The sequence below is a fragment of the Agelaius tricolor genome, unplaced genomic scaffold (assembly GCF_023055355.1).
Source record: "Agelaius tricolor isolate 1412-34295 unplaced genomic scaffold, bAgeTri1.0.p SCAF_8, whole genome shotgun sequence".
NCBI lineage: Eukaryota > Metazoa > Chordata > Aves > Passeriformes > Icteridae > Agelaius > Agelaius tricolor.
The window spans coordinates 17,194,991-17,214,764 of NW_027269268.1; the positions used below are offsets into that span (position 1 = coordinate 17,194,991).

The following is a 19,774-nucleotide window of genomic DNA, read 5'->3' on the forward strand; positions in this document are numbered from 1 at the left end:
CACTCTGTTTCCCATATGACAGAGAGGCCATTTCCTGTCTGTTGGCAGTGTGGGGTGTACTAAACGTGGTGTTTGTTCTGTTTATGTGTCAGTAAATGGTCTCTGTGATGTTTGTGTTGTGCTGTTCTCGTACCATGTTGTGCTGTGTCCCTAGGGTCTGCCAGGCTTCCCCACAGTTGCTGCTCTGCACAGTAATCAGATCCTCACCGTCAAGGTTTGTGGCTGACATGTACCTGTTCAGTCAGGTCTCTCTGTATCAGCATACAAGTGCACATGAAAAATTGTTTTTAGCATGGAATACCAATGATTTCTTATGGTGGATCTAAGCCACTGCCTTTGCATTGATCTAAGTACTTCTGATGCAGAGCGTGGAATCAAATCTATAACTGTGTACCCCTGGAAATGCCTACATTCCCCATGATCTTGGTCAGGATTTTATTTTCAGATTAATTTTTCCTGTTGTTCTGCTTCCCTGAGGCATACATGAGTGTGGAAAATGTCAGTGAACTCTCTACTGGTTACATGTAGAGTCAGATATTTGTGTTAGATATCAGAGGTTTAATCTGTATATCCAGAGTTTTTTAAAGTGGATTTGCAAATTAAACAGGAAACAATCTGGTCAAGCTGGACCTTCAGACCTTATAAAAATGACACCATTCTTCATGGCACACTATGCTGGTTAGAAAATCTGACTGAAAGTTGAACTGGTGCTTTGTCTCTAGAAGCTTTGCTGAAAGAACAATATATAAAAATACTGATTTTTAGAGCCTGGGTAATGAAAAAAAACTAATACAAAGGCAGAATTCTCATGCAAAATCTGGGGAGAAAACAGTTATGCATTTATGTCACATTTAAGACATATTGCTAAATCATAGCAGTATGTCCTGTACAATAGAGGTAATCTTTTTCCAAAATAAAATGCACAGTTTCTTTCAGGCAGAAGCACCAGTTCATATTATAACAGCTATTACAAATCTAATGAATATGTCTTTATTTCTTTCTCGGGCCTTCTGATGTCTATTCTTCAATTCTCTCATCTCTGATCTTCAACCTTTGACCTCACCTGCCTGATCAGATGGTGTTTCCTAAAATCAATCATGGGTTTCTCTCTGCTGATCAGCAGCTCATTAAACGCCGCCTCATTAAGGTAGTGCTTCATCTCACTGGAGTCTGGTTCTTTACATTCAGTTTACTCTTTGCTGTACCTTTTTGTCAGATGCCTTCTTATAGCAGGTTGTTCACTTGAAAATGCTTTGAAATGAAGCTGCTGTTAATGGTATTAACAGTTAAAAGACTATGGGTGGCTTTGCTAAGTGAGCCACGTTTGAGATGCCGGCAGCTTTTTTCCAGCGGTTTGCAGTGATGTGCTGGAAATAACTAAAGCACCATTTTGGGGTGTCTTTTCTTTTTTAGAGGGGAAGGTAATATGTTTTGACAACTCTCTTGAAAATTGACTTTAACAAATTAATAGGTAAAAATGAAGAGAGCTAGCTAATTGTCATTATAAAACAGCCTCCCAAAACAGATGGGAAATTATGTACAACTCCATCAAGAAGCAGTTATTTTCCATGCTCAGTTTTGTAATCTATCCATGTATCATTCATGGGCTTGGAAAATTGCTGTGCAAATCTGTATATTCTCAGATGCAACTTTTCTTTCTCGCCTCAGCTTTGGTATGATTATGCAAATCATGAAGCAAACAGATGCTTATCAAAAACAGTCACTTGCTCTGGAGAACTAGATGAGTAAAATATTTCAAGACCATCCCAAATTTTGGCATATGTGCTGTGGTAAAACAAGCAGTTTAGAATCTGAACCTTCTGCTCTGTGGCTGATTGCATTGGACCTATACAAACTGTTGATCTTCAAGGCAAAGTGCTGTTTCTGCCATAAGCAGTGAAGAAGCCACTGTCCAGTTCAGGGCAGCTTCTTCCAACCTGTCTTGCACTCTTTATAGGTGAATTGATGTGTTTTTTATGTGGTTGATGCCTCTAAAGCCAATTTTGTGATGAGTTTTTTATTGGTTTAGGGGGACCAAGGACAAGCTGGACCTCCTGGACCTCCAGGGCCACCAGGACCCAGAGGTCCCCCAGGAGACACCGGCAAAGATGGTCCTCGTGGGATGCCTGGCTTAACGGTGAGTTACTCTGCTGCTGCTTTGGTGTGCACATTTCTCTCAAGTGTTTGCCAGCAGAGTGTCAAAGACATTTTCTGAGGTCAGATTGGCAAGTAAGACAGGAAGCTGAACCACAGGCAAGTTTCAAGGTGTACCTGAAGTCCCACATACACAGAACAAGTGTATAGAAGGGCCAGAAGTAATGCCAAGGTTCCTTGCCTCCCACCCCTGGCAGTTTCCCTACACTTTCTAAGGTTTCTCAGTCACTCACTGATGTTTAATAGCTGTGTGAGGAGAGTCTGCCCCTTTCCACGAGTAATAAATGTTTCTATTCAAACTGCAAGATAAAACTGAATTTGAGGCCTCCTAGCATAGCTTGACTTCTCACTTCTTAATGGTTTTACCTCAAAAGTCATGGAATAAAGTAATAAACTGCTAAAGCTGCCCAGGGTACAATGAAGTTGGGAGTTAGATTCTGCCATTTTTAAACAAGAAGAACAGTACCATTTTCTTTGGCTCAACCACCATATTTCATTAGGACAAGCAGCAGAATCCAGTATATTGTGTATTGGTTTTTTTAGGCATGGGATGAATCCCACACTTTTTGAACAGATGTCTAAACACATGATTTTTATGAAAAGTATGTGTTTGTTTTTAGTTTCATATTTTGTGGCGTCCTTAATTTTTATTCCTTTGAAAGAAGTATCTCTTTTCACCATGAATGGCACTGTGTTATCAGTGTGGAAATGGAATCACAGGCAGGAGAGAGACATGAAAAATAAAATGGCACATGTGTGGATGTATACACATGTTCGCATCCACGAAAAGTGAAGATTGTGGCCAGGAAGGCACATGGGGAACCAGCAAAGTGAGGACCAGCACTGGAAACAGAAACTAGTTTCTTGAAGAAAAAGCATCACTTGTTACATGAGACCAGGACAGCATAAATTTTTCCTGCAGGGCCTTTTTTGGCTAAAACTGAGAAAGAAAATACCTATACTCCTGTTCTAACCCTGTTCAGGTATTAGCTGTCTAAATGTAATATAGCATGATAATAGTAAGATGCTGTTAAAATTTTCTTGAAAATCCAGCAAAGCTGGCCAGTTGAGACATCTAGGACTCTAGAGCTGCTGCTGCTGTTGTTGTTTTGGCTTGGCTTTTTTACCACTCCTGCCCTCATAAGTTCTAGCTCAAGGTTATGAAATGACATTAGAAGTCTGTAGTTCCCATGATGCTTTACTTGGGCAACCTTCCCATTTCTTGTTAGACCTATGGCACATCAGGCTCTGGGCCTCTTCTAGGTCTCCCTTGCGTTCATTTATTGTGGTTAAATGGACTGTAGTCAGCAGAGTTGGTGCTGGTTTGATCTAGTAAGGGAAAGACTGAAACCAGAATCCATTTCTGACTGCAGTGATAGTGTTGTAATAATTCACATACATAGATGGGGCTGGTAGAATCAGCTGGCCTTGCTAGTTACAGTGTGGCTGCGTGTGGCTTTGTGCTTTTAGCAAAGGGGTCAGTAGTGTTTCTCATAACAGAAAAACCATGCATTTTATGCAATGAGGTAATTTCATTTTATAATAGTTCTGTAATGATTTTGACTTTAGATGGCAAGAGAGAGTTTCTTTTATAGTTTTTAAGCTGTGGATATCTTAAGCCCTATAACATTATGGAAAATCACTTCATAATACTGCTTTAGAATCAGATACAAACAAGCACTCAGGTGAAATCATCCAGTTTGCTGCCCCTTGCTACTGTTCTGTACCCTCAGGTTAATGTTCCTGGTCTCAGAATGCTTGTTCCTCCATGGCTGTGTGAAACACACTCAAATAGGAGAGCAGTAAAGGGAGAACTTAGCTGAGAGGGAAGGACAGCTTTGTCTTTGAGGTAAAGACTTGTGTGGACCTGGTGAGCTGAAAACAGCAGCTGCACTGTTCTGTGACCTGGGGGCTTGCAGCGTCACACAGCTATAGGAGGGTGTCCTTAGAGTGACCAGTGACCATTAGGCAGGCATTGCCTCTTTTGCAGGGTTAGACAAAGCAGGGCTTCTCTTGCAGCCTCTCCTTCTCAAGCAAGAAGGTTTACAGTTGTCCTTCTGTAAGATGGTGTTTTGGGGCAGTGACTGGCCAGGAACGTGTGCCTCCATGGCTTCTTTCTCCCAGCTGTCCTTGATGTGCTTGCAGATGCTGCCTGTTTGCTTCTGAGCGCAGTACATGCATAGCCAGAAAAGCAGCTCTGATTCTTTTCAGTTGCCAGGAAAAACGACATCAGAACAGCTCTCATCAATTTTATGGCAGGCTTTCTTTTATGACAAAGCTGCTAAAGAAGACCCTGCAGCTGTGCTGATACGGTAGTGCATGGACTGCCCTGTGCTCAGTTGGGTTTTCAAGGGAGTGATGTATAAACCAGACCACTAAAATGATAGGAGCTCTGGGTTTTTTGGATGGGTATTTTTAGCCCATATTGTATGACTGATATGTTTTACTGTATATGTGTTCATATGGGAACAAAGGGGAGAAGATAAATTCTGACTGTATGTAGAGTTGTGCCCACAGAAAGAGAATACATTGGGGAAATGATGGGTTACCATTTTGAAAGCCAGTCCAGGTATTTAACAGCTGAGTAATTGTTTCATGGCTTCAGAATACCAATATGCATGGTTTTATGGAACATGGTAATTGACAACATTAAGTTCTGCCTGCTGACTGAGGTGATGATACAGACCAGTAATCTTGGAATATATAAACTGTGGGATATAGCACATATGTGAAAATAACCTTTCTATTGTCCTTTAGCACAGTGGAATGGAATACTATGTTTGGAACCAAGGACAGAGTCAGAACACCAGTACTTATCTCTTGACTTGAGAACTATATCATTACATGATTGTGAAGTAGTACTTCTTAAGATGTCTATGATTTGGACTATCAGGTTAAAAAGCAAAAAATAAATATGTTTAATGTGTAGTTAGCTGCCATACCTGTTTTAAGATTGAAATTTTAAAGATATTTTATTACTAGATAGAAAACTGGATTCAAGATGTGTTGAAATAATTGACTCTTTTTTTATTTGAAGGGTGAGCCAGGAAAACCAGGAGAACAAGGATTGACAGTAAGTGTCCTTCCAGTTTTCTAAGAAAGTACAACATGACATACACCTTTTAAAATGAGAAATTCCAAAAAGCTTTATGGCTGTGTATTTCCTGATCTTCCTATGTCACTGGCTATTTGGGACCTTATTTGTGAAGAAAACACAAGAAAGAAAATGTCCTCTGTTTAAATACAGTCCCATATGGCCAACTTCTTTAAGCTTGGAGAAGCAGAAGGAAATAAACCAGCTAAGGTCACAGTAAAACAAAAAAGAACCAAGCCAGGGTTTCCCAATTCCTGGCCCCCTCTTCACACTGGCTCTGAAGCTGAGCTGTTTATACCTTGAGACCATTGAGCAGCACAGGAACCATCTGCATGTTTTACAGGCCAAACTTCAGGCAGTCTCTGTGGCAAGAGCTCTGGACCTTTGCCTGACAGAACAGTGAAGAGACAGCACTGAAACTGTCAGAAAGTTCTTCTGTTCTGAGGTTTCATTTTTTTCCTCTGTGTGTGTCAAATACTTCCGATTCATTTGGAATTAAATTGAAGCTCCACTGGTTGTAAATCAGCTTTAGCCACAGGTTATGGCATCATAAGTTTTTACCTGTCACATATTCCCAGAGTGGTGGAACATACAGTGCTTCTTCTCCCTTAAGATCTCTCTTTAACACGGTCGTTTTTATTTTTATGAGAGATGACAGATTGTAGCTTGGGGCATGTGGTTTTGATTCCTGAGTGCTTCTGAGGAGGAGGATTATCAGTAATAATCAGCTCAACAATCAGTGCAGATATGATTGCTGTCTGAATTTGTGAAGATTTAAATAGGTGTGATGATACTTTACCTTGACAAATTGCAAAATATTTTCAATTGACAAAAGCCAGTATCTTTTGAAAGAAAAAAAAAATGAAGATTCTGAGACTTGGAACTGTCTGCTGTGATCAGGTAGTTGAAGTCCTGTACTTTTTCATTTTGCAGTAATGATTTATTAATTTTAAAATCAAAGCCTCCCAAAGGTACTACCTCATGTTTCAGCCTGCTGCTGGGCTCTTTCTTTTTTACTCTGTTTTTTCAGTTTCTGAGTGCCTCTGAAGAATAGATACAATAGCTAAGAATGCAACTTTTTGGTTTGTTTCCTTGTATTTGGAACATTCTCCAATTTGACCACTGGACAGAACTCACTCAGCTTCTGCAAAAGTGTCCTTCTATTGAACACCAGATCTGCAGAGTCTCAGGATCCTTGATAGCTTTTAATCCATCACCTTTTAGTCCTCATGTTCAGAGCATTCCCACTGCTTTAACTTAACCATCTGTGTGTAAGAACTAAAAAATACTACTACTATGTTTCTCTAAATGCAGGTATGTTTAGATAGGAAGAAAAAGTGTTTAAAAATAAAATCAGCACATTTGAGTTGGAGAAAGATTCCAGATAACATGAATTTCCAGCTCCAAATGTCTGCTTCAAAAGTCAGTCTGACAGTTTAAATGTTAGGTTATGTATAGATCACGTTAAAAGCATCAGTGTCAGGAAGGTAATTAGTTTCTTTTTATTCTTCTTGGTGCTTCTGACATCCTCTTTATGCCAGTACAGATTTGCAGACTTCTCTGCCCTGTGGAAAATGTTACAATTATTCAGGGACTGTTCAGCTGTTTCTGACAACTTCCGTCATACATTTCATGTATTTCCATATTGGAAATTCAGATACTGCTCCAGGAATGGATGATTTCCCAACAGGTATGTTAAAAGATTGCATTGCTAGAAAAAATAGTATATTATGTGGTGAGAAGCACAGGCTTTTTCCTGCCTGAGTTTCTTTTTGTGCATTTTTCACCTATTAACTTTTCAAATTAAAGGAAAACAGGGATCTCTGCCCAGAGGAGCTTCTATGTTATTTCTGCAGGAATTCTTTTGTAAGGACTTGCCTTTGTTTCACCCCAAGAGTCTCCAGTCTGAGTTAGCTTTCTGTTTTAATTCTTAATGAAACTGAAACTTGGAATTCAATGAGTTCCAAAAAGTACTACCAGTCCTGTCTCCCAAAATTCCATTTGTTGGAGTGTGCTGTGGTTTCCTGCTTGCCCACCTGTCCAAGGCCCTTTCCAGCAAGAAGCAAGTACTATGGCATATATTCTGATTCTTCCTCCAAGACAGAGGTGGGATGCTGCCAAGAAGGGCACTAAATGCTGGAAGGGGATCCATACAGTTTGGGTGACATGCTGAAGGTTGTGGAAGATACAGGCTATTTATGGCCCATAGGGTCACACTCTCTGAGGCTTTAAATCCCATGCTGCTGTTCAAGTTAAGGATAGCAGCAAGCCTGGCCTCTGGATTATAATGATGGGGACAGAACATTTTTCTCTCCAGAAGCATTTTTTACACCTGTATTTGGTAGCATGCCTTGGTATTTCTAGATGAATGTACATGGCATTGAAGAGCTGGAAATTTTTGTGTGAACCTGTGAACCAACGAAGGAATAGCTTGAAATTACTTAGTTTTCTATTTTCCCATGAAAGAAGCGGAATAAATTTCTTCAAAAGTACAGGATATGGCCACAGAAATAGGTAGCAGTGTTTTCCAGCTTGTTCCTCAGGATGTACCACGAGCCTGTGACACACACTGAGTAATGAGTGACCTACTGTATGAATCAATACTTAGAGGTAACCAGGGCAACCAGGAAGCCTCAGCTGAAATGCAAAGAGCAGATTTATTTCATCACCTTGCTGACAACACCAGGCAGTGGAGACACAGAGACCCAGCTCTGTTAGGCACAGTTTCTCCTAGTGCACAGAAAGGATGGGGTGGGGCTGCTGCTGGCCCCAGTATATCAAAGATTTCCTGCAGGAGCAGTGTATCACAAGGCTGTGCTTCTATGCTTATTCCTTCTCCCAGCAGAAAGAGGGCTCAGGCATGTCTGTGACAGAGTGTTGCCTCCACACAGGAATTCTGCTTCTCAAAACTGGCAGAGGATGAACAACAGCAGACATAATAACTGGAGTTTCCCCACACCAAAATTCTTAGTGTTCCCAGCTGCAAGGTCGTTTAGAGTGAAATTATTTCCTCCTTAAAAATTTTGTGGGTTTAACCCTTTCCTCCCAACACCTGCAACAATGTGTACCTTGATTTACAGAAAGTTGAAATTATTTTAATGCATTTGGAATTCTGGCAATGTTCATGTTCTTCTTTCAATGAAATAGAAAACCAAGTGACTCTTGTGAAAAGATGACAATTTGCTGCAACTGAGAATCTGGTGCCGTGTTTTTTCATATTTAATGAAGTTCTGTGTCAGTAAATAAAAAAGAAAATGATGTTTTGAGGTGATGTTTTGAGAGAGGGCAGTAATAACTTTTCTCCCTCTCAGACAGGAGAGTTTTGCTTAGACCATACACAGAGAATGGCAGTATTTCAGTTCTCTGACATGAGTTCTGCTTTGGCTCGAGAGAGTTCATCTTTGAGATGAGGCCATAAGGAATGGCCTTATTTTTTCCTATTTCCATTGGGAAAAAAAAAAAAAAAGTGTGGGTTATGGCATAGTGGTGGGACAATTTAGCATGTGGGAGATTCTGTTGTTTCTTACAGGAATCTCTGTTAAAAATCATTCCAGATTGTTCTTGTGCCAGCATGCTTCTTTTGCTGGTCTGTCCTTGCAGTTGAGATGTTTGGGAGAACTCTTTGCAAGGGTTTTTTGACTCTGTATGTTGCTGTGTCAGGAAGAATATGTTTGCTCTTTGAGCCAAGAAATTTCAGTTTCTTTTTAGGTGAGATGGAGGTTTGGGTTATAAAGATGTGACTGCATGCCTCTCTAATGTTAGAAGAGAATGAAAGAATGACTTGCAGTTGAAATTTTTGTCTGGTTTCCATGACATTGGAAAGCCCTGCAGATGTACTTTCTTCAAGAGTTGAAGGTATCATTGCTCTGTGCAGAAAGGATTAAGAGAATTCAGGGGGAGGCCAAGCAGTGGGGTGACCAAAGGGATTAGGTTTTGAAATATTATGTGGAACTAGAAAAATGTGTGCTACTCAAGAGAGAAGGGCAGTAGTTTCTGAAGCTTTTCAACCTTTTCATTTAAACTTGTGTCCTGCCTCTCATAATTCATCCTGCTTTTCCTGCCATTTGTCTGCAGTTCTTGGTGATAAGGACTCTTAAGTACCATGGAAGAGTTTTTCCAGTTTATTTTCTCGTTTTCAGAGTGAATAATAGATGGATTTGTGATTCCTTTCTACCCAAGAGTTAGGATTTCTGGTTGCAGACTATTCATGAGAAGTTAGAGTCAGTGATGGAAAATATTAAAGGCTGACACTGGCAGATAGACATGTTCAGATTCATAAACTGCAGTGGAATAGAAGGCATGCATGGGATGATTTTGTTCCTAATTTCCATTTAGGGGATCTTTTTTGTGCTTTTATGTGTAAAGTATTTTAAACTAGTTCATATTAATAAAAATCTGGAATATTAAAATATGCTATGTTTTCAGCTCCTTTTTTCAAAAGTAAATTTAAGCATGTTTAGTGTACAACCACATTTGTCAGTGAAAGAAAACCTCAGTGTATTATTTTCTTCCCCAAAATGGGCCTTAAAGACATATAAGTAATTTTGCATATGTTTTACATGAACAGAACACTCTAGAATAACCAGAGAACTCAGATAAAGGTGCCTCTTTGCAAAACAAATCTACACTATGATTATTAACCCAAATGCAAAATCCCTCTGCTTTAAGATACATTGTTTTCCAAAGTAGTACTTTTGTGCTTACACAGACTTGCTGGGCATCTGTTAAAGAAAGTAAAACATAATGTTATTGCTTTCACTGGTTATTCAGAAAAAGGAGGATGTTCTTCCAAAGGACATAGCCATATTTGTGAAAGACAGTGGAAAAGTGTAACCTTGCAGTTAAGTCTGTAGAATGTCACAGCTTTAAAATGAATTAATACTATTTTTCATCTTAGGTAAAAATGAACTCTCAGGGACCAGGCAGAATTGTCTGGGAAGTTCTGCTGGTTTCAATCCAGCCTTTCAGGCCAATGGTCAAGGCCAGATTCTCAGCTGCTGGGAATCTTCATAGCTCCTCTGGGAAGCTACTAATTGTGATTTTGTTTTCAATGGCCAGAGTTCTGTAGGCGCCTTCTTTGTTTTATTCTGGTAGCATGTTCATAGTAAATTTTATAAGGTGTTGTTCTTAAGCTGTTTAGCTGCAAAAGTTTATGAGAACTAGCAGATGAAATGGAAATTCTCAGCCTGTGTTTTTCACTGCAACTATTCCTTTTTTTTCACCAGTACAGTTGCACTTGGGCTTAACTTGCTGGAGATCTCAGGGAAAAGTGTCAGGCATTTTGTAACCTCTGCACTTTGGTGATGGCTGCCACAACAACAAGTAGAAGAATGAAGATAAGAAGCTCTTCTTGAGCACTAAGTAACTGCAGCACTTTCCATCAATTAAGGCAGATAGCATGGGAGGGGGTCACTCCTTTTTAAGAAGTGATAAGAAATTTTTCATCATAGTTAATCTCTTTTCTTAACTGATCATTCTTATATCTAGGTGATGCATCAATATTACAGTACTGAAAATTTCAATACTAGCATTCTAGGAACTGTAATCTTTATGAAACACTCCTCAACCATGCAGGTACATATTTTCAGAGTTTTACACAAAGGAAATGGGATCCAGACAAAGGCTCCACTGAAGTGCAGATTAATGCTTTGTATGAAACATGTGCTTTGTCTTCATGTATATTTGTAGTTCTGGTTTCCATTTTCAGTTCTTTATGCCATTAGACTGGTGAGAAATTGGTGTGTGGGGAAAAAGGAAGGGATCATCCCCCTCTACTTGGCACTGGTGAGGCCATACCCAGAGTGCTGTGTCCAGTTCTGGCCAGTCACTCCAGGGAGGACACTGAGGCACTGTAGAGTGTTCAGAGAAGGGCAGTGGAGCTGCTGAAGGGTCTGGAGCACAGGTCCTGTGAGGAGCAGCTGAAGGAGCTGGGGCTGTTTAGCCTGGAGAAAAGGAGGCTTACTGGGGGACAACCTTCTTGTTGTCTTCAGCTACCTGAAAAGGAGGCTGCAGCCAGCTGGGGTTTGATCTCTTCTCCCAAGTAACAGGTGATAGGACAAGAGGAAAGTGCCTCAAGTTGCATTAGTGGAGATTTAGGTTGGCTATTACAAAAACTTTCTTCATGGAAAGAGTTGTCAAGCATTGGACCAGGCTGCCCAGGGAAGTGGTTGAATCACCACCCCTGGAGTTATTTAGGATGTGCACAGATGTGGCAGTCAGGGACATGGCTTTGTGGTGGACTTGGCAGTGTTAGGTGAACACTTGGGCTCAATGATCTCATACATATTTTCCAATCAAAACGATTCCATGATTCTGTTCTAAGTGTTTAATGATTCTTACAGGCAGCAAAGGGAAAATCTCTGTTCTCAGGAACAGTCCTGGAACTTCTTTTGTTTCATAGAAATACAGACACAGTACTTCCCAGAGGTATTCTGGTTACAAAGAGCTTTTACTTTCATAGAAGGTATAGAAGTAAAAAAAAATCTTCTGGTTGTTTTGTTGCTCTTTAGTTCTGGTTTTTGGGGTTTTCTTGTTTGCAAGGCTTTGGAATAAGAGAGTTTTTGTATGACAGTGTATTGCACCATTGTGACCTATTTTGCTGTATAACTTAGTGTACAAAACCACTCATGTTTTCATTATGTTTTTGTTAGGCATTTTCATTTGGTGTTTTTGCTCATTGTCTGTGAACTCTAGCACCTTGTAAAACAAATCATTATTCCTGCCCCAGACCTGCAAATTGAAAATGCCCCAACTTTTTAATTCATACATTTCTTTAAACATTAAGCAACGGAGTCTCCAGAAATTGAATACAAAAGGTTGCTAATGTATCACACCCTGAATTACTCTCTCTCTCTCCTTGAAACTGCAGCTTTAACCTTTACAGGGCAGAATTTTCTTATTTTCCATCTTGCTAAAACACAGGGAACATATGAAGTGTTGAAAGAAAATATAACTCTAACATTAGAAAGGAGATGTAGTAAGAATGCTGGACCCCAAACTTTGTTTTACTACACTTAGGTAAATCTTTTCAGTTGGGTTTGATTTTAGGAGGGGTGAGGGTGGGTTGGGGTTTGTTTGCTTGTTTGTCAGGGTTTTTGTTAGTTTTTGGTGTATTTTGTTTTGTGGGGGTTTTTTTGTTTTAATTTATTCTGAATAGTTACTTGTTAAGGACCAACTGAAATGTCCAACTTCATTCAATTATTTCTATAATGCAAAGACTTGACATGCTACAATATCTGGAGCTTTGGTTTGATTTCCAAAAACAGTGATTTAAGAATGGCAGGTCACAATGGAAATATTTTACCTTTTAAAAAAACACAATTGCATAGAAGACTTTTGTATACATTTATGTTTATCCTTAGTTATCCAGTTTTCCAAGTGTTTAGGTATTATCAATAATTCTCCTTCTCCAGAGAAGCACAAAGGGCAGTTGAATTTCTTTGGAGCAGCATACTTTATTTTTCATCCTCCTACTGTGGAGTTACTTGAACAAGAACCAAATTCAGTGAAGTCCTGCAATGGGTTGTCACAGCTGCCTAGCTGGTTTACTCAATTGGACATGATGGCAAAGGGCTCTTCTGAAATGTTCATGATGGCTGAAAGAGCAAGAACTATATTTTATTTTCATTATTTTTAGTTATCTTCCTATTCTGGGCTATTCAAGACTTCTTGCAACCAAAATTTTCAGCCTTCTCAATTGAGGTTCCTCTGTGAATATGTGTCAATTTGAGGAAATGTGGCATAATCCTAGAAAACACTGAGCAGTCGCTTCATCTGAACAGTTTTCACAAGGTTTCTTTGGAATTCTTGAAGCCTAAATACTCTTTATAAAAAGAGCTTTTTGACATCAGTTGCCAGTGTTTTAGGAGTTGATTCTAAGCATCCCATTGTGGAAACTGGGAGCTTTCAATGATGCAGGCAAAAGTCAAATATTTGCTATCAACATAATCTGTCATTGATCAATGACAGGTATCATATATATGTATATGCAGTTAGGAGGTGAAAGAATTCTGTACTTCTGGGATTGTTTTGTTTTCTTGATCAGCCAATGGTTTTAAAGAGTTGTGTGGTTCTGTTTTGCCTCCTTCATACACCAGATATGTTGGTGGCAGAGGGGCAGTATGTTACATGTGCTGGAGATGGAGCCTGCAGCTGGTGGGGATTCCAGCAGGTTCTGTGTGTGTGTGTGGGGTCAGTGCAGAGCCAAGGCTTTGGGCTTGGGGGGAATGAGGTGGGGACTGTGGCAGCAGCTCTGCACTGCCTGCCAACACCAGGGGCAGAATATCTGTCCAGGGGGAAGCTTAGCTGAGCCTGCAATTGCAAAGCATCCCTTTGGATGTGCTGGAGCAAACAGCAGGGCTGGGATATTGCTGCAGCTGTTACAGAGCACAGAGCAGCTGAAGGAAAACAGTGAAAAACTTCAAAACAAATATCCTGAGGAATTGTTTGGAAGCTTTCACATATTTTTTGTCTTCTGCTCCTGTCTCCAGACCTACATAGAGATTCTGATTGCTGGTCTTACTGTCTGTTCATCAAGTGGGTACCACAGGATGCTCCCCAGTTCAGTAGAATCATATGGGGGAAAAATCCACATGTTCAGATGGAATTTTCTACATTCATTATTCTAAATGCTGTCACTGATTTCTCAGGAAATAAGCAAAAGCACCTTGTTGGTTTGGGATTTTTTGGTGTGATTTTTTTTGGTTTTGTTTTGTTTTTTGGTTTGGTTTTCTGTTTTGTTTTGGTCTTTTGTTTTATTTTTTTTTTATTTTGTATTTTTTTCTTTTTACCATATTTGATTTACCTGCTTGTTTCTGTTTCTCCAGTGTCATTCTGTGCCTTGGTCAGAGATTTTAGGTAATTCTAGAAAAATAAGCACCATTCTGAGGAGTTCTGCAGGTGTTTTTTGTTTGTTTTTTTTTTAAGAAGTTTTCTGTTAGTAACCTAATTTCACATTTTCAGTTAAATGGCTGCTGGCTTATGTGGGGGAGGGACGAGAGCTGTCAGTGAATGAGCTGTTAAGTTTCCAATGACTTTGAGCTTCTTTCCCAATGCTAGAGAGCAGTGCTTTAAAGAAAAACTGTTTCTATTCAGGTTTTGCAGTCACAACATTCTAAGGATAAGAAGGACTTATTATTCTATGTAAATTGTGAAATGTATCAATTTAGATAAGCTTTTATTTGAAATTGTTTTTTCAGTCAATACCATACAATTTCTGAAGGTATCTGTGCTGTTGGGGACTGTTCATGTCATCCAGTGGCTCAGTGACTGTGAAATACCAGAGCTACTTCCAGTCTGAGTAAAGGCTTAAGTACCAGAAATGGAAAGCTTCTAATTGCATAAGATATTTATTGATAAGTAACTGCTGCATCTTTTCTCTGAATTATTCATTTTAAAGTCACCATAAGAGCAAGACTATGCTACTATGTAAATATTTTCATATTCAGTAACTCATCTGGAGAAGCTGGGATGATGTCAGGGATGAAGAGGAAATTCTGGGAAAAAGAAATATTTTCTGCAATGTCTTGAATTATATCCATCCCTGACAGCTGACAGCTGCAAGCACCAGGAAGAAAGTCCTCAACAGAGAGTACGTTTAACAGGTTGCTTTGGGGGCTAATATTAGTAAGTGAATTATCATTTTTCCTTCATACAGTGGTATTGTATTCAGGGCTCCCAAATGGTAATTTAATATAGCTGAGGGTCTTTAGAAGGTTTTAATACCTTCTTAAGTAGCTAGAAACTGATATATCCATCCCTTGGACATAAAAATAGCTGGTATGAGCTATGATGGAGGTCTTCAGTTGTTCTTTGGCCTACTGATGGAGGGATTTTTCCCAAGACCTGAAATAACCCTGAAATGTAGCAGGTTAGTTTGCAACAGGACAACAGGATGTAGACATTTGGAGCTTTTTTTTGATACTGTTGCTGTAGGGAAAGCATTAGTTTGAGCATTAATTTCTTGGTGTTTTTAAAATGCTGGACTTGTGTCTTTCTTACAAAAGAAAAGGATGGTGTCAGGCACTCGAAGAAAGGGAAGAGCACTGTTTGTGGACTTGTTCTATTTGTGCTTCCTTACCCAGCAAATCACTCACTCTCAGGCACTTACTTCAAAAGAAGGCTTGATTTAAACAGCAGGTTTTGTGAAGCACTGTGAGCTGGGGACATTTTTCTCCATCTGAAAAAGCAGATGCTCACTATATTCATTGCTCTGATCATCACCAGTGCTGAGTGCTTAGGTACTTCTGCTTTCTTTTGAAGGCAGGGGAGTAAAGGTGGGTTTCCTTTATCAGAATCTGTCTCTGCAGTCTGAAGAAGATGCTCACAATACCTTTCTTCTGTTAAAACAATCAGGCCAAACTTTGAAGAAGCAGCATTGATCTATGCTTTTGCAAGACTTGATACCAAACCTTAGACACACCAATCCCCATTTAAAACTGCAAGGCTTTCATCCACATCAGTGGATGCAGCACTCAGAATTACCACCAGTGGAGCTTTTCCTTGTTAGCAGTTTAAAGTTGCATCAGAGCAGTGTTCCAACAAGCAGTGTTCCATCTACTGACAGTGGTGAATTCTGCCTAACTTCACACTAATTTAAGAATAAAATCAGCGTCACATTTTGAGGCGAAAATCCTTTTGTTTTCCTAAATAATTGCAGTTCTGGTATCAATCGGTTCTTTTATTCTTTCTCACATCAGAAGGATTTGAATTCTGCAGTTTTTGTGTTGGGTTTTGCACCTTCATGGACTATGAATTCACTTTGCTTGGTACACCACCAGCACCCACAGTTTGCACCAGTGCCCATAGTAGGAACCTGGGGACAAATGTACATAGAGCTGTGGTGGACATGGTCTGTCTGTCACCAAAACAGACTGCCAAAGTGTCCTGGATGTGGCTGGTTGATCTACTTTCTCTCTGTTCCCCCTCTCCACTGTGGCCACCTGGGTACTTCAGAGACACCAGATGAGAAATGGGTCCTCTTAATATCAACAAGACTTTGACTCCTGCATGACATTAAGGAAAGTTAAGCTTTCCTGAGCTGAGATATCTCTTCCTGCCTTCTCAGGTCATGGGGACAAAATGGTGGCTTTTTGTTTTCCAAGAGCATTCTTAACAATTTCTGAAGTTAAAGATTTTTCTCTTAACTTGCAAATGATGGCACACATGACAAGTTGGGTATAACACAGTCATGTGTGCTGATACTTAGAGGGTGAGATTTTGAGGTTTATGCTTCTCTCCATTGCAAAAATGGTTGTTTGCATAAACCTTGTTTTTATGCTGACAAGCTGATATATTACTGTGGACGCAGAACTGGCTGTTGGCTGATATAAGAGAGAAAAACCACAGTCATCTTAATGCTGGGAGATTTGTCAGTATTAGAAGAAACAGATGGCTTGGAAGAGAAAAGATTAGAAGGGGGAAAATTTGAGTATTCTGGGTAGCAGTTAGATCAGTTCCAAAAGTGAAGAGGAAGGATTCATTGTGCATTTTGAGCATAAACTCCTACTTTTCTTTGATTTATAAAACATCAGCTGGTTTCAGTCCAGTGTCAGAGTGCTTACACAATAAGACAGTCTTAGTTAGTAATTTCAGTTTAAATTGGCTGGAGTTTTGATGTTAATTGAATTGTTTTCCCTTTGCAGGGACCTCAGGGGCCTCCAGGACAAAAGGTATAGTATAAACAACAATGCTGTGAAAGTGATTATTCCTCCCGTGCCAAATTGCATGCAGAAAAGGTGAATGGAATAAGCTACTGTACGCTGCATTGAATCAATTAGCTTAGGTTCTGAATTTTGCTTTTACAAAATGGAGCCATATAATGTGAGACACAAGATTTCTCATTTCCCCCATCATATGAAGTTCAAGCAATGGAGAGCAGACTGTTTTTAATCTATCTGCTTAACTTTCAGGTGAAAAGGTCACTATAATTTTCTCATTCATAGACTGGTACGATTAGGAAGCCAAAGTTCAAGCGTTGTGAAAGGTGGGGAGATAAAGTTTCTGATTAAATGCATGTCTCTACTCAAGTAGATCAGTGCCATATGACTAAAGAATTGACCAGCAGAAACAAAGGGTGTAGGTGTTGCTGATAAATAGTGCTTGGTCGGTGCTGTTCAGGTGGTCTGCCGGTGTCTTCCTGTTCCTCCGGTAACCCGAGACCTGCCTTCCTGGGAATGCCTTCAGCCTTATTTACACTCATTAAAGCTGACTGCCTCAGTTTGATTGAGTGAGTTTAGGATTTATGGAATTACACCATTAAAACAGTCCTCAGAATATGAGCAGTAACAGCTAGTGAGTGGTATTTTTCCGGCATCTGACTCACATACCACCAAGCTGAGTAATTTTCTAGCTGATTTGAAAAGATCGAAAAGTTGTATGAAAGATATTTAATAAAACAGCTATAATTTATATAAAGAAAAAAAAAAAAAGAAGGAATAAGTAGTATTGACATATGTGAGAAGGATGCCTGCTTTCCTTCTTCTCAGATTATGTTCTTTAGAGTGAAGCATCTGTTAAAATAAACTTTTTTACAAAAGAAAGAAAACCTGTGATGTGTAAAAAACGTAATCCCAAAGTACTCAAATTGTTGGAATTTTGGCAGCTGTGGGCTGTATGGAGTTTGCAGGCTGAAGGAGAGGACTACCCTTTGTGTTTGGCAATGCAGGAATGTGGCTCACATCTAAGTTGCCCTTACAAAGCTATACCCTGAGAATTGTGGAGGAGGATACTTTGTGTGTATGACATCAGCAAAACCCATGTGCTGATGGGCTTTTGAATATCTGATAAACATTTACTTATCACAGTAGAATCAGCTTCATTTGACACTTTCTAACATCCTGTGTTTTGTAAGAAAAATAATCAGCTGCCACTGAGAGGAGGAACTGTTATACAAAGGATAGTTTATTGAGGCTGATGGCTTAATGCCCTCCTGAGCTTTGCCTTCTAATTTTCTGGAAAAATTATACAGAGATGTGGAAGTGTTCACTCAGACCCCTTTGCAGTAGCTTAAAGCCATGACCATGCATTCAGCAAAAAGAGACAAGAAGGATGCCAAAGTGGAAGCCTTGGGAGAAAGGGGAGAGCATTGTGAGTCAAAGAGATAAGCTGGGATGCGGTGTATTATTTCTTACTGATTCAAAGCTCTGTTACTAGCTCTTGGAGGGTTCTTAAGACCCTCATGCGTTGGTTCCTTTTCCTGTTTCACAGGATTTTCCAACTCTATTAATTGACAAATGTCTGCATCCATTTTGAACACATTTCCTTTGGGTGTTGGTGATAATTTTAGTGACACCTCTAGGCAAAATAGAGGGGGAATTGCCGTGCAGCAATTCTTTCAGTTCCCTTATTAAGCAGCACCATCTTTATAAAATAAGAGGAGAATGCTGTACAAGCCTATGCACCTTTCCTGCTTTCCTCATGTTTTGTGTTTTCTCTGAACTTCCATAGCAAGTTGCACAAGGACCTTCAAAAATTATCTATCACATAGAAATTTACAGTATGAGAGCTTTATAAAAAGATCTCTCAATGTTAGAAGTCATTGTTAATTTTTTTTTTCTTCTTTGTCACTTGTGGTTGGCCTGTATTGACCTTTTAATTCTGATTGCACTAATACTGGTGCAGTTTCAAAGTGTATCTGTAATTTGTACTGTCAGACTGAATCACTGAATATTATCTCTTAAAAGCCTTGAGATTGATTGGTGCTACAAGTTACTGAGCTTGAATGATCCTTCTAAAAGCATTAATAGTTTTGTTCAGGTGCTATATTTGATTGCATGGCATCAGTCTCAAAACTTAATGAGAGCATTAAATGGAATAGCATTTTAATTCTAACATTTATTGTGAAGCACCCACAACATTACAAAACATGAGCTTGAAGCTTGTTTCTGGAAAAGGCCATACAGTCCTTAAAATGTACAACATGAGAACATGTCTAATTAGTATAAAATCTCAGCTGAAAGGAGAGCTCAGCTTGGATAAAAATGAGTTCTTGAAAAATTTATTGCAATTCCAATAAGCAAACATTCACCATTATTTCTAAACACTGTATCATGAGATGAAAGGTTTCATGACGTGTTTAATTTGCTAAACACTGGCGTCTGGTTCCCTCCAGGGTTCTGTTGGAGTGCCTGGTGTTCCAGGGAGAGATGGACAAGTGGTGAGTTTTCTGACTTTTTCAGCGCTGCCATTATTTATGTAGTGGATTAAAGCAATTTTGGGCTTGTTCACGTGAACAATATGCAACCTTATATCCAGAACTGTGGTTTCAAATTGGCTTCATGAAAAAGGCCATGTATAATATAGCATAATGTGCTTTGTGCTCTGAAGTAATTTTTTTCTAGTTTTACCTGAACAAGCAGCAAATGTAATTAATTAAGCTGAAAGTCTAGTGTTCAAATTTGGTGATGACTGATAGTTTGTAGAAAGAAATGTATATTAACAGTGTGTTACTTGAGTCAGCATATTAACAAACAAAGGGTTTTTTACTTTTTGTTAACTCAGTCTCATAATGCAAACACTTACATTGAT

General features: G+C 39.4%; 1 protein-coding gene across 1 annotated transcript in view; it reads left to right on the forward strand.

The window, feature by feature from the left end:
• Positions 1-19,774, forward strand: part of COL25A1 (collagen type XXV alpha 1 chain) — a 298,121-nt gene that overhangs the window by 206,384 nt on the left and 71,963 nt on the right. Inside the window, exons 8-12 of the mRNA XM_071431776.1 lie at positions 1,076-1,147; positions 2,030-2,137; positions 5,192-5,227; positions 16,891-16,917; positions 19,359-19,403. Of these exons, the coding sequence (XP_071287877.1) occupies positions 1,076-1,147; positions 2,030-2,137; positions 5,192-5,227; positions 16,891-16,917; positions 19,359-19,403 (288 nt within the window). The remainder of the gene's footprint in view (positions 1-1,075; positions 1,148-2,029; positions 2,138-5,191; positions 5,228-16,890; positions 16,918-19,358; positions 19,404-19,774) is intronic.